This window comes from Panthera onca, chromosome B1 (assembly GCF_046562875.1).
Source record: "Panthera onca isolate mPanOnc1 chromosome B1, mPanOnc1 haplotype 2, whole genome shotgun sequence".
Classification (NCBI taxonomy): Eukaryota; Metazoa; Chordata; class Mammalia; order Carnivora; family Felidae; genus Panthera; species Panthera onca.
In genome coordinates, this window is record NC_138342.1 from 120,605,150 (window position 1) to 120,629,666 (window position 24,517).

General features: G+C 37.8%; 1 protein-coding gene across 13 annotated transcripts in view; it reads right to left on the bottom strand.

Annotated features, from left to right (window-relative positions):
- Positions 1–7,670: 7,670 nt before the first annotated feature.
- The window catches only part of INPP4B (inositol polyphosphate-4-phosphatase type II B), a 762,324-nt gene continuing 745,477 nt past the window's right edge, over positions 7,671–24,517 (bottom strand). For 10 of the 13 annotated variants that reach the window (XM_060654097.3, XM_060654095.3, XM_060654093.3 and 7 more), the window contains one exon: positions 13,585–14,980. In XM_060654097.3, the coding sequence (XP_060510080.1) occupies positions 14,806–14,980 (175 nt within the window). In that variant the 3' untranslated portion in view covers positions 13,585–14,805. The other 3 variants (XM_078445724.2, XM_078445723.2, XM_078445726.2) reach the window with 3 other exon arrangements.

A 24,517-nucleotide genomic window follows, 5' to 3' on the forward strand; every position in this document is an offset into this window, starting at 1 on the left:
GTTACTGCTGGTATAAAGATGGTCTTTATGATTATATAGATGGGTTAATTCCTTGTATATCACATTAAGGTTTAAAAAATGTTCCTGGAATTGATTTTTTTTTTTAAGTGGGGTAAGGCAGGGATCCATTGATGGATATCCAATTCCCTCGTGCCATTGAATAAATATACCATCTTTCCCCTACTGCTCTGTACCTGCCACATTTGCTGAAAGTCAGGTAACTAAATAGATGTAGCATAGTTTTTGGATTTTCAACTCCATACCATTGTTCTGTTCATCTAAATTTGTATTAATACTGAATTACCTTAAGATATTAAATCTTTGCATTTCATTGTGTGTGTGCAACAGATTTGTTCAATTTATTAAAATTTGCCCTGGTTTCTTAGTACTCTTTGCATTTCCATGTAAAGTTTAGAATCAGCTTGCCAATTTTCACCAAAATACCTGCTTGGTATTGCTTTGAATCTATAGCATTGAAGTCTTGTGCATCTTTTGTTAAACTGATTCTATCGCGTTTGATGCTTTTATGCAACTGAAAATTTTGTATTTTAAAAAATTACATTTTATAATTTTTCATCTACTGATATATGGAAATCTAATTGATTTCTTTATGTTTCACTTATGTTCAATGACTAGTTAAATTCATTTCTTAATTCTAATATTTCATTTCTAATCAAGAAAATTCCACATTCAAATCATATAATTGTATAATGCTTCATTTCTTAGAATTCATATGGTTAGGACCTCCAATACGATTCCAAAATGGAGAGAGAGAACATCTTTTCCAGATGCCTAATGGGAATATTTCACCATTCAATATGTTCTAAGTTTTCAAGTTATCTCTTTATCAGCTGAAAGAAGTTCTTTTCCACTTTTGTTTGAGTTTTGCTCTATACCTTTTTGGCATCCGTTGAGAAACCATATGATTTTACTCTTTTATTCTTTAAGTGTAGTTAATTATATTGACTGAGACCTAAATATTAGATTTCTTGCATTCCTGGAATAAACTCAGTTTGTTGTGGTACATTTTTTTTTTCAAATAGCCTAATTGATTCAGCTGTTGAAATTCTCTGCAGATATTTATATTTATGTTGATAATGATCATTGGCCAGGGATTGTCTTTTCTTGTGATATTTTGGTCAAGTATCCTGACCTCTATTTACTGATCTATATCATGAATCCATGAGCACAATTAAGGTAATTTATCACCCCCAAAAGGTTTTCAGTGCCCTTTTATTTAAAAAAATTTTTTTAATGTTTATTTATTTTTGAAAGAGACAGAGTGCGAGTCTGAGTATTTTTGAAAGAGAGACAGAGTCCAGAGTGTGGGGGGAGGGGCAGAGAGAGAGAGAGAGAGAGGGAGACACAGAATCTGAAGCAGGAGCCAGGCTCTGAGCTGTCAGCACAGAGCCCAACACAGGGCTCAAACTCACAAACAGCGAGATCATGACTTGAGCCAAAGTCGGATGCTTAACCGACTGAGCTACTCAGGTCCCCCTTCGGTGCCCTTTTACAATTCATTTCTCCAGCCAAGCTTCATCTTCAGGCAAACACTGATTTATTTATATCACTATAGATTAGATTGTATTTTCTAGAATTTATATAAATATAATCATACAGTATATGGTCTTATTTTGTTTGACTTTTTCACTCAACATAATTACTTTGAGATTTATCTACATCCTTGTCAACACTTGATATAGTAAGTCGTTTCAACTTTGACCATTCCAGTGGGTATGTGGTGGTATCTCTTTGTGGTTGTACTTTGCATGTTATCATTTTGTATTTTAAATTTTTAATTAAAAAATTGGCATATAATCTAAAAAAACTGACACATGGTGAAATTCACTCATTTCATTCCGATTATGGATTTTGACAAATACATGGAGTATTTTATATACTACCCAAATCAAGTTATAGTGTAGTTCATCACCTCCAAAAATTTTGTTGTGCTATACCTTTGGAGTCAAACTCTTTTCTCACATACAATTATTTGCCACCACTGACCTTTTTCCTCTTCCTATAGTTTTTGTTTTCCAAAATGCCATGTACATGATGAGAATGTTTAGCCCTCTATTTTATTCCTCTCAAAAAAAGAAAATCAGTTCAGGGGCACCTGAGTGGCTCAGCCAGTTAAGCCTCTGACCCTTGATTTTGGCTCAGGTCATGATCTCATCAGGTCATGATGGCAGTTCGTGACATCAAGCCCTATGTCGGTCTTTATACTGACAACTTGGAGCCTGTTTGGGGTTCTCTCCCTCTCTCTCTGCTCCTTCCCTTCTCTCTATCCCTCTCTTTCTGTCCCTTCCCCACTCTCTCTTTCTCTCTCAAAATAAACATTAAAGAAAAAAAAAAGAAAATCAGTTCAAATTCATAATTTTCTTTGGGAGTAAGTCAGGGGCTTCTGAAATAAAACCATATTCTAGAAGCAATGTGTGTTTCAGGAAATCCTTGCATTCAGGTGAATTCACCCTTTGTTCATGAAGCAGACAAGGGACAGACACAGAGTTGTGCTATCTTCAGTTTACATATGGCAAAATGGAAAATAACAATGAACTGATTCACTCCGGGTTACTGGCAAATCCAGAAACTATTAAGCGTCTTGCCTTTCACTGTAGTATTACAGTTGTTTCCTTAGTTACATTTATTTCAGTGAAATTACTTTTCATTTTTATCTTACTAGTGACTTTAGAGTTTAACTCCAAATACAATGCAGTTTTACAGTAAAGCAATTCTTATCAAAAGCAAGCTGCTTCTCCTATAACCCAGCCTCTTAATGTTCAAGCCCTGAGAGCTCTGGTTGCGGGCTTCGTCCTCGACCCTCTGACTCCCCAGGTGAGGTGGGTGTCCTCTCTTCCCATGTCTCTTCCTTTTGGGCATTGCTCTTTGCCAATGCCACTTAATGTGGTGAGTTGTCATTCAAAGTGCCACACTTCATCGGCCATGGAAGTGGAAGAGTGGCCCATACTGGCCCCTCAGAGTCTCTTCCCAGGACACAATGACTGGAGAGATCGATAGGGATAGATAGGATTGCAGGGAGAGAAAGCATCTCTTTTTTCTTCATGAGACATGTTAAAACATCATGTAAGCCTGGTACTGGCAGAGAATTTCTGGAAAATTATGCTAAGACAGAGGAGAGAACAGCCTCCTCCTCTGGAAAAGTCCATGGGGGTGAGACTAGAGAAGGAGAGAGATAGAAATGAGAAAGAGAAAAAGAGAGACAGAGAGACAGAGACAGAGAAAAAGGGAATGAAACAGAGAATCAAAATTATCATTTAAACATCAGGCAGCAGATGTACCTAAAGCCCCACCCCTCCTCTTTTTCAGTTTATGAGTCAAGAAATTGTCTTTTGTTTCACTTAGTTTTTTGCCACTTTCAGTCAACAAGTGCCGACTACCCTCCTAAGCGCTTGTGTTCATTTACACGAGTGACAGCTTCCACTACTCTAGACTAGTAGAGTCTAGTAGACAGCGTCCACTACTTCAGACTCTTCTCTGAACCCTACGTTCATCTCCATGGCTATACCTGAATTTCTGCTAGGATTGGATGACTTACACAGCAGAACCTACCGTGTTCAAAGCCTAAGACTTGGTTTCCGCTCAGACCTATTCCTCCTCTTTCTGCATCTCAGTACGTTACCACCACTTTTCAGTCGCTCAAGTCAGAAATGAGACTCACCTTAATTACTCGGTCCCTTCACACCACCCCCCACTGCCAACCCTCCAGCAAGTCCTGCCATTCTCAGCTCCCAAATGTTACATGGATCTCTCTGCCTCTCTTCATTTTTACCATTTCAGCTCCAGTCTGACACCACGTCTCACTGCCTGCAATTAATTTCCTTCTAGCTGCCTCACTGCTTCCAGTTTTGATTCTTCTTAATCCAACCTCTGCATGGTACTTTGAGTGATCCTTTAAAATATAAACTAGGTCCCTTTAGTTCCTCTGCTTGGAACCTTGTCATTGCTGCCGCTGCTGCTGCTCCTCTCTTCCTCCTCCTCCTTCTTTTTCTTCCTCCTCTTCTTCTCCTCTCCCCGTCCTGCCTCTTTCTTCTTCTTCTCTTACTCCTCCTTCTCCTTTTTCTCCTTCTTCTCCTTTTTCTCTTTCTCCTACTCCTCCACTTCCTCCACTTCCGTCTCCTCCTCCTCCCTCTCTTCTTCTTCTATCTTCTTCTTCAGTTGCTTTTAATTGCACATAAAATAAAGCTTGAATTCCTTTTCCTGGTCTAAAAGGCCTTTGCTAAGTCCAATCTGATTTCTCCCCCAGCCCTACACTCTGTGGCCCCGACACTGCCCCCTACTTCTTCCCCCCCCCCGCCCCCCCCCGCCACTGTCTCTGCTTGTACCTTGCTTTCCTGGATGATTCTCTTCCTTTATGGCTTAATCTATGTGATGTCTTCTCAGAGATTATCCCTTATCACTCTATCTAAAGCAAGATAAACACTCTGACCTACGCCATGATTCTCTGGCAAAACTCTTACATTATTTACTTCATATCAAACGTGATAATGAATAATCACTTGTTTTTTAGTTGGTTTCCCTTTTGTCTGCTTCCATCACTAGACTGGACCATGAGGTCTGTGAATGGAAAAACCATGCTTCTTGTCTGCTGCCAAACACCCTTCTTTAACAGCAACACAGACACTCAAAAGTATCTGCTAAATGGATAAAAGAATAAATGTACAAATGAATAAATTATACAAGGTATAATACAGAGAAATTAGAATAGTGGAGACTACTTCCATTTAGAATGATGTTTGAAGATTGCTTTGGAATAAGAAGCAGATGAGTTAAAGTTGGTGCAATAGTTTTGGGAAAGGAATAGTTTGGGAATAGTTTTGGGAAGAAAGAAAACAGCTCAGATAAAAACTGGAAGAGAGTTTATGTGTGTGTGTGTGTGTGTGTGTGAGCATGTGTATATGTGTGTGTAAGGGACGTGCACTGTGTATGCAGATTCCAAGTGTGGGTATGTATGAAGGACATAACAGCCAGAGAATGAAAACAAGCCTTGACAGAGAAGAAGAAATTGTGGATTTCATTGAATACTGAAATTCATTTACTTTGGACAGATATCTAGTTATGGGGATGAGAAAAGATGCATATGAAAGAAATAGCTTTGTTTGTAAAAAAGAGAAGTAACACATATGAGGTGATGCAATGGTAAAATTTATAGACCTAGTGACAAATGGAAGGTTTTATATGTTGACAGAGATGGAAGAGTCAAAGCCGATTTGAGCTTGTAAACTTGTGTGACTAGAATATAGACCCCATTGACAGACAGGAAACTTAGAGGGCTGTGTGTGACTTGGGAGGAGGCCAATGAAAGTGTGAATGTCCTAAAACAGATACATTAAAAATGGCCAGACGATACTTGAAATGGTGGCACTGGAGCTCTGTTGAAAAATCAAAGATACATAAGTTAATCAGCAACAACTACTAAAAAGAAATTTTGAATATGTCCTATAAGACTGAGGGCATAATCAGTCAGGGTTTAGTGTGGGAGTAGAATCCAGTCATGTCTAGCAGAGAATAACTAATACATGCAATATGGGGAATTCGGTGTTTAGATGATCATTGGAATGACTGGAGGAAATTCATGTCGGAAGTAGACTCTCGTCAGGCTTCTGGCTTCAAGCACCTCTGATCCAGTGATCAGGCATTAGCATTGCCACCTACAGGTCTGGAAAATGCTGCTGCTGTGAGCACTGCTGAAGCCCCAGCCACCCCTACTTGCAAGCTGGGGAACTGGCATTAGAAATGGGAGCCCAACTGCTGCTACTGCAATATGTCTGCCTGCCCACAGTGGTGCAGAAAGGGTAAATCAGCTCCCGTTCCTTGCTGTCTTCCTTCCACCTTCCAAATATGGTGCAGGTAGGTCTCACTGGCAGAATCTATGTGATATACTGAATTGCCATTGTAAGTGTGCTGAGAAAATGTAGTTTTTAGTCTGCCAGCCACGTGGTTGCAGATGATGGGGCTAAACTATGGAGGGTAGAGGTGCCGGCTGGTGACAGAAGAGATGCAGCATGCTGGGCAGCAGGCAAAGGGCTAGGCGTAGACTTTCACACTTAACTTCTCATTGAGGAGCACTAACTCAGTCATACTACAGATCAGAATGTGAAGACACAGAAGCACTTAGGAGCTTGACATATGTCTGCATCTAATTGGGGGAGCCAGATTTGCATCCAGACACTGTGACTCAAAAGCCCATATTCGTTAGCCTGTGCTGGAGTTTTCTCCTTAGAAATGAATAACAGTTATAAAGACCTCAAAGGAGAGCATATCAAACGAGCAAAGAAGAATACCGAGTCTAGACTTTTGGGCAACTCCTAAATGGAATAAATAGGCAGGAGATGCAGAAGCAGTAATTGAGACTAAAGAGCGTTTAGAATGGAATCACAGTGTTAGCATGACACACTCAAGGTCGAAGCACGAAGGAGGTGGTGGCTTATGGGCAATTGGTTTAAAAACTGAGAGATCATCATACTAGGCAACAAGATCATTATCATGGTTACTGTTACTACATTCTGAAATTAAAGGCTCTAGTGACAGACAAATTCATATGGATTAGGAAATGGAAGGTAGCTCTTAACATTTGAGCACCACATCCCTGGTATTCTACCCAAATATGCTTTCAAGATCCTCTCCCTTTTCACTTAATATTTATTTAAAAGCTTGTTCTTGAGTCAACTTTATTTATCAGGACCATTCAGAGAACACAGAACTCACTATTTGTTGCCATATGGACCCACAGAATCATGACATGTGGCTACTTTCACTTAGAATGGGTGCTGACTTGACATTCTCCAAGTACATCTACCCATTCTCCTGATTCTGCTCTTCGGAGATATCAAAATACAGGAACAGAGGTTCTGAGCCCCTTGTCGAATTGTGACTTTGAGTGGGAATGTCACTTATAACACCCAAGATACCTTTGCGTGGATGTTTAAGGCAGCAGAGCACTACTCCTTCATTCAGGCTATTCTTCTGGTTTTACAGCAGGTGGCATTTTGTTATAATTCATTACGCATTGTTTCACCATGGGGCTACCTACAGATTGTTCCTGCTCAGAGGTAGAACCACATGTTAGTACAAACATATATTAATGATGATGACATTACAGAAGAGGAATGTTTCTTCCTGCAGGATTAGCAATGTTCTTGAAATTCTCCAGATGGCAAAACTTCAGTCTTACTTCACATGCAAGCAGGGGCCTCATTTGGTTAATTTTTCGGCAACAAGATATAATTAAAACTTTGGAATTTGCCTTCTAGTATCAGCTACTATAATGAATTATAAATGATCATATCCAAATAGCCTATAAGGAGAAGTTATCTCATGTACTCAAGTGACTATAACATCATCTGGGCTACAAAGATCACTGATTTGCCCAGTGTTGAAGCATTGACATCTGGTTCTTGAACTCTTTTCTAAATTATGGTTGATCTTGCTCCTACAGAATGGCAACCATAAAACATGCATGCTGCTAGTGATTATGAGTCTGAGTATTGATGTAAAATTAGTGCTGTAATTGTGGTCTAGCAGAAAATTAGTCTATTCTCTTTGAAATATTGTTTAGGCTACCCTTCTGCTATTTTAATTAACTTTTAGACATTGTTACACTGATGAAAATGAAAAAAAAAATGTGTGATAGGGATAAAAAGGCAGAAACATAAAAAATAAAAATCACATTTATTTAAACAAAAATATACACACAGTGTACAATGAATATGGTTTACACAGAACAACAAAATAAAATGATATTTCTTCTAAGGCCAATATTAACACGATCTAGCCTATCTGTGCCCCATTTCCTAGGAACACATATTATTGGCTCATCTAGAATACATATTTAACATAAAAGGAAAACAAATGCCAACATTTCATATAAGTACCACAAGGATCTGAAAATTAGATGTTAGGCTAAACAAAATAATAAAATATTCACATGAGAAGTATATGTGTATAAAGGACAGCACTTGTGCAGGAAAATGGGGATGTCCATCTACTTACAGTAAAATGGAACCTGCCTTTGAAAAGTTTGACAGTCTTTTGACATGAAATATATTTTAATATTGATAGTGATATGAAAGTATCACAAGACCCTTATAGGTGATAAGGTAATCTCATCAATACATGAGTCAATAATGCCTGCTTGACAATGAAACCATACCGCGTGATCATTAAAGATGGACTGTTGGATTGTGCCCTTAGAAGAATTTCCATGATTTTAGGAAGACTGTGAATATATTTACACTATGAGTAGGCAAGTGCAACATTATCTTAAAGAATTCTATTCACTAAAAGATAAACAAGATAAGGTTTATCAGGCAACATCACTTGTGTTAGGTCTCTCTCTTGACATTCACTCTCTCTGGGTACTATATACTTTATCGTGAGCCTTGTTTTCTCTTTTAAGTTTATAATTCTCAATATTCATGTAATCTATGAGAATTCAAGCTGAGGACAGCTGATTGCATGTACAATTGTTTTTGGCTGATATTACCTTACATTTTTTTTCCTACCTCCTTATTAGCCGGATATGCTTTGTTTCTTTGACATGAGAAATGCCTTAGACTCTTACTTGCTTAGAAATAAAGTTGAAAAACTGATTAATGTGCATGTGACTCAGAAAGTAAAAATCCAAATTTCCATACCTTAACTTTATACCTAATTGGCCCATGATGTTTTGTCTAAACATTTATTTTATTTTCCTGTTCTTAAAGACAGTTTTGCTATAGGTAGCATCTGTTTGGATAGAAAGTTCTAACTTAAAACTGCCAAAGAAACAAAGGATATAATATATTGGGACTTTCTGTTTAAAGCAATAAAATATAAATATGGGGGAAAAAAAGCACAGCTTTTGCAGATTGCAGCTGGCTAAATGAATGTCAATTCACACTAAAGTTGTCAATCAACTACACAGATCATTCTCTTTGGTGCATAATTTGTAAGGCCTTAAGCTATCAGGGATCCTTTTTGTTCAAAATGCTCACTGGGCCTTTGTAACTGCAAATCACCGGTTTTCTTAGGCCAGTTTCTTAAATCCATAATAAACGTTAACTTATTTCCTAAGGGTTACAAAAGGTGCCCTGGATATTGAATTAAACAATTGATATGCCACCGTATTTGGAAAGCAGACATCTAAAACATCTGCGGTGTTTTAGCAACCGCCAGAGTTCAATTTGCTTAACAGTTTGGGTTTCAACCAAACTACATTTATTAGAATCTGAACACAGTAATATGTTACTGTTTTTCCTCCTTTTAGGAAGTGCTAAAATTATAAACTTAAAAATTTGTACTGAAGCACATTTTGAGTGGTGCTATAATTAGGCTAACATTTCCCTGAATTCAGCCGCTGTTATTGCTTACACTAAAGTTGCATTGCTAAGATTTCCCTTGCAGAACATCAAGAGAGATACATTTTTGAATGTGTCTGTATGATTAAATAAATTACAAATAAAATATAAATGTCAAATATTACTTATAGTCTAATAGGTATCTTTAAAAAAGGGTAAAAACCAAAACAAAGTTGTAGCCATCTGAAGGTGAGTGGTTAGATTTAATACCATATGAATAACTTTATACTGCTTCCAATTATTTGTTATTTGCTGGAGAAAAAGTGATGGTGACTTTCAGTTGTGTGCTGGTAAATGTTTAACAACTGGCTTTTCAGAAATTAAAGGTCCCGGTTTGTAGCATTTGGTAATTTCTTTGGTGTACACACTCCCACTGTGGTCAATTTCAAGCTACCCACATGATGTTACTGGGTGCGGAGTCAAGAAGAGATGCACAGAACATAATAGTGTCTCCACTGCGTATGTACAATTGACATAAATGACCTCAAAAGCACAGATAAAGAGTAATATGAAGGGAAATAATTATGAAGTGGTAGGTTTTCATTATTATCTTTGTTTTTAATAAGATTTATTCAATTGCTTTTGATAATTTAATATTTAATGACGGTGTGTTTAACAACCGGCTTACAAAATTCTTGAAAATTCAATGATCAACTCTCATGAGTCTGCCGAAGCCAGTTCTAGCACATCTCTGGTTTCCTTTCTCCTTCGCATGTACCATACTTTCCATAAGAAGGGGCTTGATTTGTTGAGAGGAAAGGTAGTACTCCATATAAATCTTTTTCTTTTCCATCGTGAAATTTTATGCAAAATACTGTATTTAGTTGAGGGGGGAGGAAAAAAAGGAAAGTATCCTTCCTCCAGATACTAGTTTTTAAGACTTCACAGTTTTTCAGAAAAACAGGAGTTAGTCTTATAAAGTAAGAGCTGGAGGTTAGTCACATGGCATACTGCTCTAATTAGGTGAGTGGGCATTTTAGCACAATTTGTCAGCAGGATCAAATGGTTGCTTTGACGCTGGATGGCTGGACTCACCAAACATCAAAGGATTGTTTTGGCAGGGTGTAGACAAAGTCAGAGACAATATTAACAAGAAAAACAAAAACAAAAACAAAAACAAAAACAAAAACAAAAACCACACGAGAAATAAATGAATGAATGCATCCAAGTGTGGCTTGGCTTCAATCAAATATCTGAAACTTTTATGTTTAGCTGTCTTGTGGAACATTCTCAGTCTCTGGGTTTTTTGTGGCCGGGTCAAACATAATCAAGATTTTATCTTCCCTTGTTTTTAAACATGTTTTCTGCAGAACCCTGCAGAAGAGCTAATACGGAATTGATATGTACATTTGATATCATTAGAGGGGAAACATATTTTTAGCAAAAATAAATTATCTTGTTTGGAAATGTCATTTTCTTGGTTCAGTTTCTGAGTCAATCTGATCTCTTGAAATAGGCCTGCTGGTGTTATCTTTTAAATAAAAATAGAGAAAAGGATGACTAGGCTGTGTTTGTACAAAGGAGATTTTAAAACTTTTTAACATTTGCTCTTTGATTTAGAAAACCATAGTAACTTAAGACATAGTGAAGCGGGGGGCACCTGGATGGCTCAGTTGGTTGAGTGCCTAACTTCGGCTCAGGTCATGATCTCGCAGCTCATAAGTTCGAGCCCCACATCGGGCTCTGCGCTGATAGCTCAGAGCCTGGAGCCTGCTTCAGATTCTGCGTCTCCCTCTCTTTCTGCCCCTTCCCTGCTCATGCTCTGTCTCTCTCTCCTTCAAAAATAAATAAACATTTAAAAAAATTAAGAAAAAAGAAATAGTGAAGTGGATTTCTAAGAATAGTTAGAATATCTCTCAGGAAAGGAACAATATTGTTGTTGAAACAAAACATGAATTTTCTTGATGAAATCCACTTTTAAAAGTATGTACAAATACAGGCTTCATATAGGGAAATGCAGATGACTATGCTAATAATAAATGAAAACTTCTATGCATTTGTATTATAGTAAACTCTAGCCTTTAAGACTTCTATGTTAGTACTTTTCAAAAGAAAAAAAAAAATCTTTGAAATGTCTTCCCCCAAATAGAAAACCCTACTGTTGGCTTTCCATTTAATAAGTTTTTTTTTCCAGATTTGAGTCAAGAGTTTTCATTTTTAAAAATACAGACAAAAATTATACTGTTTATAAGATGATACATTTTCACTTAAGGTTTTTTGGAACCCAGACCACTCTGACATACTGAATGAGGCTTCATTGTTATTCGAGGAAACCTCTGTCATCCCAACCTCTGTACCTTAAATCCAATGGGATAATGAAAATAACACCAAATCCTACCATTTTCAAATTAAACCGAACAATTCAAAAGTTATATCTAATCATTGAAAGGGAGAATGAAATATAAGGGAGAACACCGAAAACTTTGTGAATAGATCTATAGTATACAGCCACTTTTTATTAAGAAGGCTATGAATTGTTTGCCAATGGTCTCAAATATAATGCCCGCAAATCATTAGCTAAAATATGGATTGATAATTCTAGTATTCAAAGCCCAAAACAGTTATCTAAAATTTGTAGTAATCTGAAAACCCTACATGGGCCTAGGGATCTGTTTGGAGTCCTTAGTCAACAGATATCTTAGCCAAGAAGCTGTCACACTAGCTATGGAAAGCCCCATAATATTATCCACTGAATGTAGTCACACCCAAGAGACATCTATGTAACAAGCCTCTGGCATATCCAAAGGGTAGATTTATGCTCTGGATGTCATACTCTTTCAATGAGTGAGGAGAAAGAATAAACTCAACATCTGGAGAAAATAGGGTTCATTTTTTTAGGCTGTTGTACTCTAAGGTTTAATTCCAGCAATAAATGACAATTTTTATTTAACTAACTAGCATTCTCCCAGAATTTTCATGCATTTTTAGCATGGCACAGGCTAGGAAGGTAAGAAGAGATTATAATCATGGTTCTAAAATTATCTAGCTGGATTATTGGAGGCATATCTTCCTCGTGCTTTAATTTACCCATTTATAATGACATTATACAAGATAATCTCTACAGCAATTTCTAATTTGGAATATTGGAAAACCTATGCTGGTGTGATTTGGAAATTGAAGTCAACAGAAATAATTATTTTGGTTTATCATTAGCTATGGTTGCATATGTCTTAAAATGTTTATTCACACGTAGTAATCTATGCCAGACAACGCAGATTCCACCATCTATATTTTGTAGCAAGATGACTATTGGAAAACATCACAAAGATATTTTTGGACTTTTATGAACTTGGCTACACAAAGTTCAGGCTGACAGGGATTTTCATGTTTAACATCAGCAGGGTGATCAGCTTTCGTTTTCTTGCAGTTTTAGTTCCTCACGGTATTTTTCTACTATACAACTTTATCACCATACAACCTGCGTCAGAGTTTAGAAAAGATACCATGTTATTGAAAAGTATCTCCACTGAGTTGCTAACACTGTCATCTACCTGTTCCGGAGGACTGGTTATGTCTCGCCTGGAGGACCACAGTCTTTAAAAAGCACACCGGCAACCTGCTTCTGCCGTCAACATCATGCGTTGATGCTACCGAATTTTAATTCCCTAGAAAGATATTTTCCAAATACCACAAATGGGCTCTAAGGTTACTCGTGAGAAAGGCTGTGAAATACCATGTCTGAGTCCCTCTCTCCTTTACACTCTCCTGTGTTCACTCTGGAGGTCAAGCGCCCCTCTATGAGTCACCTGTACTCCTCCTACAGCAACTAAACGTTTCCTCAGAATCAGTGCCTTCCACTAAAGGACACCGTGAATGAAATGTACCCATTCTGAGCTGACCTCAGCCTGCGAGGGGCACCGCGTAGAAGCGAGAACTAAAATCACAATGTTCCTGGAGATTTTTTAATGGATTTCTTTCAGACTAATATGCTAAGACCTAATTCGAGTAATTCCTAGATTTGGGCAAACATCCCTGATCAGCTCCCTCCACAAACTCGTGACAATAAAACAGTTTAGAAAGGTGGAGATTATCCAACTGAAGCGTAATTGTGTTCCTGGTTATTTACATGTTGGTAAAGTTAGGTGTCAGCTTTTCCATAAGTCCCCTCTGGAGGTCGGTAGTACTTGGGGAAAGCCAGCAGCTGTAGCATGTTGAAAGCATACTTTCTGCATTTGATATTCTTCAGAACATTCTCTATGCGGCATCCTTCTCTGGTGAAAGGGGAAAAAGTACAACTTCATGAAACATGGAATAAATAAATATGCTTTATTTGTTCAATGCAGAGTTGCAGCAACAGTCCAAGTAAAAATAACAAAGATTCAACTCTACATTTTTTTTTTTTTTTCACAAATGATGATACATCTTACAAAATTAAATCCTAGGCCAGGCCCAATACCATTATTGCCCTCAGAAGGAGATGATTAAAGTCTCTTTGCTCTTAACAGATATTTAAGGTTTAATCAACGCTTTAAATATAATTTGCTCCACAATACAGCTTCACTTCAGTTTCATAAATATATCTGCCTTTTTATAACTTTTCCATAAATTAATGTCAGTCTCTTTAAAACACATTAAGATCTACATGTAGCCCTAAGGATGCGGGTTCTAGGAATAAGGCATTTAATTTATTAAGTCTGGCCCTATAGATTTCAAAGGAACATTTCATCTCTATTTTACTTCATTATTTTAGCTGTGCAACGAAGAGAAAAATGGCTTTCTGAACAGCCTGGTCCAAGTCTCTGCTTTATAAAGGAAGGGTGCTTGTGCACAGACAGTACAAAAGTCACAGGGGCTGAAAATGGCGTGTAAGACACAAACAAGACCTTGTTAAAAAGAATAGAAAAGTACTCCGAGAGCCAAATCAACCCAAACAAGAGTTCCAAACAGGTTAATTTAATTACAAAACATAAATAGCCATTCTCTCCATCAAATTACTGGACAGAAAAGGGTAAATTGAAGCAAAGAACCAACATAACTAACAGATTAAGAAATCAAACAGAAGGTTCTGTCAGCTGATGGCAACAAGGATGTTAGCACAGTGGAAATAAAGTCTCGAACCTCCCACATCTCTAAGACTTGACTCAGGGTTTCAGTGCATTGTGCAAATTCATTCTTAATTGTCTTGAATAAATTGAATGGGAAGAGAAACAGGAGGTGCAGAACTTCAAGCTTTCAGGATTCTGTTCTTTGTCTTACTCCAAAGACAGAAATTTAAAAATTCTTTTGAGTTGGTTAACAGTGGGAAACACTTTTCCGTGAACAAAAGAGCAAAATAATTCACTTAATGCATAGTACTTCTTTTTTAGATTTTAGGAAAAACAAACAAAACACATTTCAAACATTTTTTTTTAAATTCTGTGAATCTGAAAATGTAGAAATATTACAGCATTGTCCCCATAATTTAAAGTCCATTGTCATTTGTAGAAAAGAAAGGAATACAACATAAAACTTATTGGTATTTGGCTAATAGTAATGCAAGACTTAAAATAAGCCACACAACTAACAGGTGTGAGCTGACAAGCAGCAAGGCGACAGGATAGAAGTGTCGAGAAGTTGGCTTGTTATCAGTTAGACAGCCTGTTTCAGGATCATCGGATTCACTCAGTGCTCCCTGGGTTTGTCTGCTGTTAAACAGGGAGGGGGGGGGGCGGGGAGTCAGGGGAGAAAAGAAAATAGTATAGCATTCACACAGTAAAGAAACTCAACCTTAAATATCCTGAAATTCAACACATTATTTTATAGAATACAACTGTTTCAGATGGAGTTTTTATGCTAAATAGCCCCAAATGCATCTGTGTATTATTTTCTTACTGTCCTACATTGACAAATGTATTAAAAAAGAAGATTCTTTTTTTTTTTTGTGCAAGAAGGAAGAGAGACACACTATGATAGTCACATGAGTTGAATGTGTATGTACAAGGAAGAATCAAATAAACATAACAGCACCAATCAACAAGACTACATGAATAAAACTAAAATATGGGCCCATAAAAATAATCTGATAAATACATCTTTGGAAAATAAGAAGAGAAACACAGTATGCAGAGAAGCAAACGGACATGCCTGGCACATTTAAACACACCATCTAATGTTACTATACTTACATAATGTATTTAAGGCTATAAAAGTGATTTATGGAAATGGTTTGGTATTTAAAATGAATGAAACATCTGATATGTCATCCTTTGCCAGCCATACGATTAGTTTAACAAACCCCGACTCAGCGTCCTTCTGTTAGTTCAGCTCATAAACTATGTTTTCTGCTGCTCATCTTAACTTAGATGAGGCCAAATCTATCTCCAAGGGACTCCTGGTCTTAAAAGAGATCCATATTGCAGAGTGACTCTCCGGGAAAGAAAAGATTTTCTGTGTGAGTAAAAAATGGGCATTTGTAATTGGGCTTAAAGGCAGCTCCAATTATGGCAAGTCTGAAATACGCCATACTGATACATGCTGAAAATAAAAATTCTTTTCTATGTTGTATTTCATCAGTATTCGGAGTATTCAGAATTTCAATCACAGTCAGTTATCAAGGAGTGGTTTGATCTTTATCAGCTCCTCCAGGTTTTGAGGCAGAAAACTGGTTGTTACTCAGTCTCATGAAGAGTGCCCTGCAAGCAAGCCCCTTAGCTTCCATAGCCCCCTTTCAAACACTTGCAGCCCCTGAAAACTTGCTGCACAGACATTCTTGACGAGGCATTTGACCACATTACTGGCCACATTTGGCCCAGCAGCAATCATAATTACTTTGAACATTTATCTGACTTAGTTTAAAGCATCAAATCAATCATGTTATGCTGTGCCCATGTTATACTTGTTCTTTGGTAAAACCTATGGACTATGGAGCCAGTGACAAAGTGAAATAGAGGCTTATCTGAAAAACAAATGGCTTGTTGAGCTAAAGAAGAGTTATTCTGGACCTGCATAATTCCTATCATCAATTGTATGAGTAACCCAGTTACGTGTTCAACATTCTACGGCACGTTAGGTAGGAAATACGCTATGGGTTTTAAAGAATTGATATCCTTGTGATTCAGAAAAGCTTCTTTGCCCAAAATTATTTCTCTAGTATCACTAACATTCCCTCCTGTGCAGTTTTAAGATGAAAGTTATCTGTAGCAAATCTTAATTTTGTTGTAACCTTGGTTCCTCTCCAGTGTTCCCTATTAAAGAAATATAGTCTCCTAAATCAATTAATCTCTTTCTCTCATCTATCAATCGTATTACAAATATTACATTCTGATTAGAAATTTAGGTTAAATATTAACCACAATCTATCAACATAATAGTATAATAGTATAGACATACTCTCTCTTTCCCAGTGGGGCCACCTGTACATGGGCTCTGGCTGAGGAGTACACTATTGGCCAAAAAGTAAGTTGAAAGGATCTTATAACAGTCCTTAATCCAAATACAGTGGACTAATTTATACCAGGTGGCTTTTTTTTTTTTAAACAACTGCCAGAGCCCATTTAATACTTTCCAGTCTGTCTGCCAAATATGCCTTCAAAGTGAAAATTACTAAATTAAAAGGTTGCATTGTTACTTTTTGGTTTTGTTTCTGGAAGGACAATTTTATAATTGAATTACTTTGCTGTTTACTAACGTCAATCTCTGGAGATTAGATTAATACATTAAAAATGCCTCACACACACAATAATTCCATTATTCAGCTAGAATTGAAAGTAACATGGCCTATCGGCTGTCATAGAAGTTAAAGCCCAAGGCCCCCAATTATGTCATAATGTGGAGAAGGGTACTCTCGGCACTGTTTCCTTGCTTTCTGCTAAGAATAGCTCAAATGGTCATTTCTTCATAACCACAAATGAATTTTTAAGCACTCTGCAAGTGTAAACTGCCAAGGGTGTGTTGAATAATATTAGTAATTTCTTCACCATCAGATTATGAAAAATAACAAATTAGTGGCCACCTTACAAGGTACCCTGACAATCCAGAGTCATTAGTTTTAGCCATTGTTGGTAGATCACCATGGAAGCAAATCACAATGTTGTCTCCACTGAAAATGCGACATGATCAGTCATTTAAGGGCAGTTACTGAATCTGCAGGATAGAAAATGATTTTTTTTTCTTTAAAGACCTGTCAGAGGGGCGCCTGGGTGGCTCGGTTGGTTGAGCATCCGACTTCGGCTCAGGTCACGATCTTGCGGTCCGTGGGTTCGAGCCCAGCTCCAGGCTCTGGGCCATCAGCCCAGAGCCTGGAGCCTGCTTCCGATTCTGTGTCTACCTCTCTCTCTGCCCCTCCCCTGTTCATGCTCTGTCTCTCTCTGTCTCAAAAATAAATAAATGTTAAAAAAAAGACCTGTCAGAGAAATCACTCAAAAACAAGTAAAAGGAAATGTCTTACTTTTAAATACACCACTGCCTACATGAGGAGACATTTCCTTAAATGAAACCCAATGTGCATAGCTTGATGATATTTGCATATTTCCTCCCTCTTTTCTGTCAGTGACTGCTGCTGTATCATAGATCACGAGTCCCCCCCCCCCTCCCCCCACTGCAGGTATACTCTTAAACCATGCAAAGCTCTAAAAACAAAATTTATAGTCTTCTTATCTTCTCCTGCTGGGTAATTATTCATGAAGAGTTTTGCTATTTGCTATTTTATTCTTTTAACCACTATAGCCCTTCAAGCTCCCTCAAAAGAAAATTCCCAGTCAAAACTGAATTGAAAAATACTTCCTTCTGACCAGGAAGCTGATTTCTTCCATGCTAAAATGAGACCATTTCACATCTAATTATATCCAAGTTTGGAGCTATGGGTACACCATTGTGAAATTATGAGCCAAGATTTTAGAGCCAATAGTTTATAGAGCTCTATTTGCATCTACGTTCATGTAATACATTGATCTTAATAAAGCACCTTGTTTCAGGCCCTAGATTGCTGGATTGTGTCAGATTTTAAGCTGGCAGATCTGTGTAAAACTGAATGTAATGTAGGTCTGGCATCAATAAGAACTTTGAAAGTGGAACAGAAATCATAGAATCATAGATTCTCATATGTAAAAGTGACTTTAAAAACTCTTCAAGTTGAAGTGCACATTTTATAGATAAGAAACTAAATTTGAAGGCCTTTTCCATGCTTTACAACAGCAATTGCAAGGAAAGGATGTTGAGAATGTACTTCCCCTGCTTTCCAGTTTGCTTATAGGACAGTCTGATAAAATAAGGGGAAAGGACTTGTTTTCAGTTTAGATCCAGGCCATGAAATTTAAATTCTAAAATACACTTAAATGTCAAATTATCTACCAAAACTTTCCAAAAATTTAATTTATAATTAAAATATTAAAAGTATATTTCCAGGACTTAAAAAAAACAAACTGTGCAACTATTTACATGTAGGGAAAATTTTAATAAAAGAATATCAAAGGTGAGATAATTTCCATTGGCCTAGAAGCAAGATCAGCTTTTGTAGCCCCTGGAACACCAACCACATTTAAAATGGTTTCTTCTGGGGTACCTGGGTGGCTCAGTCAGTTAAGCGTCTGATTTTGGCTCAGGTCATGATCTCATGGTTCACGAATCCCAGCCCCATATCCGGCTCTGTGCTGACGGCTTGGAGCCTGGAGCCTGCTCCAGATTCTGTGTCTCCTTCTCTGTCCCTCCCCCACTCATGGTCTATCCCTCTCTCTCTCTGTCTCTCAAAAATAAATAATAACATTAAACAAATTTTTTCTTTAAATGGTTTCTTCATTCTAACTGGATTTCAGAATCTAATTCAAAATATATTATGTAGACTATAGGAAAAGCCCCTAATGCAGAAATTACTCAGAAGACATAAGACTATGTTATAGCTTTGAATGTCTGGGTCATAGAGTTTCTAACTATCATGGACAAGGTAGTATAAAAGAAAGAGAAGTAGTAAGCAAAACATGCACTCAGAGGAGTGTGGTTCCTCTCCATAGGACCCTGCATGCATATCCAGACAAGATATTTTTGCTGGGGCGGGGGCGGGGGGGGGGCAGCAATTGGGGGGTGGGGCGGGGTGGCGTGCTATGAACTAGAGAACATCAGAGCCCAATAACCAGGAAGTGATAGTGAGCTTGGGAACCTGCATATCACAGAAGACAGAGATTGAGAGAATGAGTAAAGCCCCACTAACTTAGAGAAGAGGAAAATGTATGGTTAAGTGGTTGGTTTCAGAGTCAAGATTTCTCCAGGTTAAAGTCAGGGCCACCTTGGAGACCACAGGGAGTGTTTAAGGAAAAGGAAAAGATCTCCCATATATCATGTCCTATCATGTAAATGCTGCTTTATAGGTGTTATCTTGTTCATTTCTTACAAACAGTTAAATTGGTCAGTATTATGATCTCCATGGGCTCAAAAGGGTTACAAGACTTGTTCAAGTGGCAGAGAGGGAATTTTTATCACTGCCTGTCTAATGGCAAAACCATATTCCTTTCACTTTATGACTGGGATCCTTTAAGCACAAGGTTTCTTGTTCCCTCTCAGAAACTGGCAGGTGTGATTTCTTGCTAGTTGTTACATTAGATTAAATGACTTCTACAACTGCTTTCATCTCTACCTTCCTGTGATTCTTTGATTCTATTCAAACATAACTACAGTACTCTAGAGATGCATATTTTTTTCTACTAATAGAATAGGTGACAGTTCAATAAGAAATAGTTGAAGTAGGGAGTAAAAATCAAAGAATGCAAAGCATTCTTTGACATTGTGTTTGGTCTCTAAAGATGTTCCTGCTCATTCTTACCTATTTTCAGAATTAAAAAAAGGAATCTGACTTATTTATCTGTTTTGATTCAATTTCTCCCTGGTATCACTTGTTATATTCTTTTTCCCATTTCACTTTTTTAGTTTTATAAAGTACCCAGAAAATAGGAATATCTTCTTGTCAGAAGAAGCAAGGCTCCAAATAGTGATACTTTCAGATAGTATCTAAACATTGCTTTGATGAGAAAGAAAAGTACATGTGCCCAGAAAAACAACTTAAGAAAAGATAGGAAAGTGGCTTGATATCAAGTCTGTGTTTTACATTAAAAAAGTTTAAAGAAAAAAGGAAGGAGAAAGAGAGAGAGAGACATAATGAGTTTCAAGTATAATTGCTTCCATCAGATGATTATCAGAGAACTGATTTCAGTTTTCATCTTAGAATTTTATAAAGAAGAGTATTTGGATGAGGTCCAGAAAGAAATATCATAAATGATGAAAGGACTGAAGAAAAAAAGCTTATGAGGAAGTGCCTGAGGTTAATTTTATTTGGATAAAAGAAGGCTAATATGCAAGTGATTGTTAAATGCAGATAAGACAGTAATAAAAAATTTTTGAGTCACTAATTTGTGTTTTGCTCCCTTATATTTTAGGCTGCAGTATAAAGCATGTGTCCCAGGGATTTTAGCAGTGCTGAAAGCAAGAGCTGCCTGACCTAAGTAGATCTGCCCTTTGTTAATCTCATGACTGAGAAAATGTGAGGTATCCAGTGAGAAGCAAAAAGGACCTTTGAGGGTTGAGAGAGAAAAGAGTGGGAGAGAGAGAAAGAGAAGGGGAGAGAAGTGGAGTGAGACACACAGAAAGACAGAGAGCGCTAAATGGAAGGAGGACAAAAGGACAAAAGTTGGTGTGGAGTTGGGGAGAGGATAGAGGTGGGGGGTGGGGTGGGTGAAACCTTGTGCATTGTTCTGCATTGGTGCCCCTGGAAGGGAGGACCACTGGAGGTGGAGAGAGACGGGAGGCAAGCTGGCCCTCACTCACTGGTCAGCTTTGCCAAAGATTCCCTTTTCTTGAGCTTGGCTTGGTGCAATGAAATAAAGGGGCATAAAGGCACCACGATGAATAAAATAGGCACATCAGTGGCTAATGACTGATACAGGCTTTCAGAAGTTTCAGTGCAAGGTAAGTCCTGTAGCAAGAAGAAAGCTCAAAATAATAGGATTGACTTTCCATCAGCCTGGCCAGATAGGAGCCAAAACAGAGAATGAAGCTTGTTTAAAGAAATTTCTTTAAAAGAAACAAAACAAAACAAAAACACATCACATCTTACACACCCTAGTGGGCAGATAAATAAGGAAATTCTACAAGAAATGAGTACATAGGTGTAGATATACATTAGTAATTCAGTTTCTGTGTTCCATGCAACGTAACTAGCTTTTCTTTGTACAGGAATGCCAACAAGATGACTTAGTTTTAATTGCTTCAAAGGAATAGTCAGAAGAAAGGAAACCAGTCACTAAAAACATTCTCTAAGTGTGTTTGCTGCTATAGTACTTAAAAATATAAAGAAGCATTGTCTTACTGCTCTAGTTTGCTACTCTCCTGGAGTTTGAGATAATTTTTATCCTCAAGTTAACAGAAAATTAACATGCCAAAACAGACTTTTGATTCCATTCTTGATAAGCACCAGAGAATAAGGAGGAAATTTCACTGCCAGTTAGCTCCCCTGGTGGAGCTGGGAGCTTGACTCCATGGACTACTCTTAAGCTCTCAAATAAAAATAAAAGTCCATATATACCAATAGATTATAGCCTATGTTATTCTGAAAGTAGCCTGGAAAATGTAGCAGGTATCGGTAACAGTGAATAAATATTAGAACATGTATAACAGGAAAGAAAGTCAGTTCAGCTCTCTATTACCTATTTGGTTAAGTTTCTAGTTTATTCCTTTAAATGGGAGAAAGTTAACATCTATCCAATAAGATTATTGTGAGATTATGTTAAAGGAATTTACACATTCTCAATAATAAAAATAGGTAAATAAATAAAATTTCTGTCTTCCCCCCTACTCCCTTGCTAAATCTTAGTTCTTGTGTGGACAATGAGTATCTGGACCAGATATGCAGCTACTTGGTTCCAGCCCTTCTCCTTTTTTTTTTTTTTTAATTTTTTTTTAAATGTTTATTTACTCTTGGGAGAGAGAGCTACAGAGCATGAGTGGGGGAGGGGCAGAGAGGGGAAGACAAAGAATCCGCAGCAGACTCCAGGCTCTGAGCTATCAGCACAGAGCCCAGCACTATCAGCACTCTAACCCACGAATCGTGGGATCATGACCTGAGCCAAAGTTGGATGCTTAACCAACTGAGCCATCCAGGTGCCAGAGAAGCAAACGTTCTTAATGCCAGAGATGGGGATTCAATGCTCAGTTCTCCTTATAAGGAATTCTATGCTATAGACCTAGATGAGATCACTTCTCCTTCCTTTAACTCCTCCCACTCCCATATATTTTGCCTCTCTTCGTTCAGCCTGGTGTGTGTATGTGTGTGTGTGTGTGTGTGTGTGTGTGTGTGTGTGTATATATATATATATATATATATATATATATATATATATATAAAATGTTTATGTATATAAACCCAGGTGCCCCTGTTCAGCCTAGTATAAAAAAATTTAGGTTTTGACACTTCTTTGGGTGTTTATTTTTATTTATTTTTATTTTATTTATTTATTTTTTTGGTGAGGATTTCCCTGTACAAGTGTGCTTTTCACCTGTTTGTTTTTTAAATTTTTTCTTCAGTTTATTTATTTTGAGACAGAGACAGTGTGAGTGGGAGAAGGGCAGAGAGAGAGGGGACAGAGAATCCCAAGCAGGCTCTGTGCTTCCAGCATGGAGCCCAATGTGGGGCTTGAACTCACAAAACTGTGAGATCATGACCTGAGCCGTAACCAAGAGTCAGACACTTAACCAACTGAGCCACCCAGGTGCCCCTTCTTGCTATTTGTCTTATGTCAATTGAATTCTCAGGCCCAGCCAGAGACTAAGAGGGCAGAAGAAAAGTTTTGCCTCTGATAGTTTCAAGGTCAAATCTTGGATCTACTTCTTCTGCTACCATTCCAAATCATCTCCTCTCTTCCTTTCCAGTACAGAAAAGGACACACACCCACTCTCAGACATTCGTTCAGCACCTCAGATCTTCCAGATTCTTCCACATTCTGTAAAGCATCCCACGCTCCTCCAGTATCCAGTCAGACCACTTTGCACCATCTCCACTGCTGCAGCCTATGAGTTCACCATGACCTTGCCCTTGTACTAACAGAGGCAGTTTTTCTGCCTTCACCACTCTGGCCCCTCTGTTCAGTTTCACAAAATCCGATGTATCCATTTAGACACATGGCAGAGCAAATGCACTGTGAGAACTTACAGAATGAAAATCCAGCTGCCCCCCAAAGGGAGCCAAGCTTGTCAAAACAAAAGTAATGCCTTCCATCTGCAGGGAGTTGGAAGTACTTTCAACCGCTCAGCCCTGAGAATGAAGCTCCTGAATCTCAAGGAGGAAGTGCAACTACGTTTTTTTGCTCCAGACCCTGTTGGGCTTCCCAGGTTTCAATCCCTTCCCACCAATGCCATTTCCACTGAATGAATCCTGTCAATCTTTCTCAGAGATGGTGTTCCATCTGAAATGGACAGAGTTGAGTATGAACTAGCTAGCTCCACATCAGACACCACCATATTGTGAGTGTTGTGTATTCCCGAACATTCCCTTAAGCCCAACTCTTTGAACAGGAACCTCCAAAAGAATCCATTTAGTTTTTGCTCCTGGAACTATCACAGAGACTTCATCATCTCCTCTAGGACAGGTTTTGTCTCTTTTACCACCTGTCAGTCTTTTCCCACTTTTATTTTCCAATTTTCCCTTTACTTTCACCATCCCATGCAAACAGTGTAATAGTATGATGCTACAATTTATGTTATCAACTCCTGGAACTGAAGGCTTATGAAAATCCTATGAAAGAGAATAAGATACATTTGAGAATCTTAGAGTTTAGCTTTTGGATACAAGTACATGGCTAAAAACAATAATATTTACATAACTTTGAAAAAGGCAGAATATAAAATATGAAATACAACAAGGAAGAATAAATTCCAGGCATAACCAAAAATAATTTACATATATTATCACTAACCCCTGCTACAGAGATTCAAAAGTCAGAGAAGACTTCTTAGAGAAATAGACTTCTGTGTTGGACAGTGAAGGCTGAATAGAATTTCAATGGCCAGAAATTAGGTGAGGTTGGGTGAATATAGATAACACGAAAAGGCATGGAGACAGGAGAATGTTCGGTACACTTGGGAATGACCCACAGTCTGCTTTGGTCATAATAATGGGGCAGCAAGGAAACAATAAAGGCAAGACAATTAACTTTCAAAGAAAATGACTTTCTTTTTTTTTAAATTTTTAACCTTTTTTTATTTAT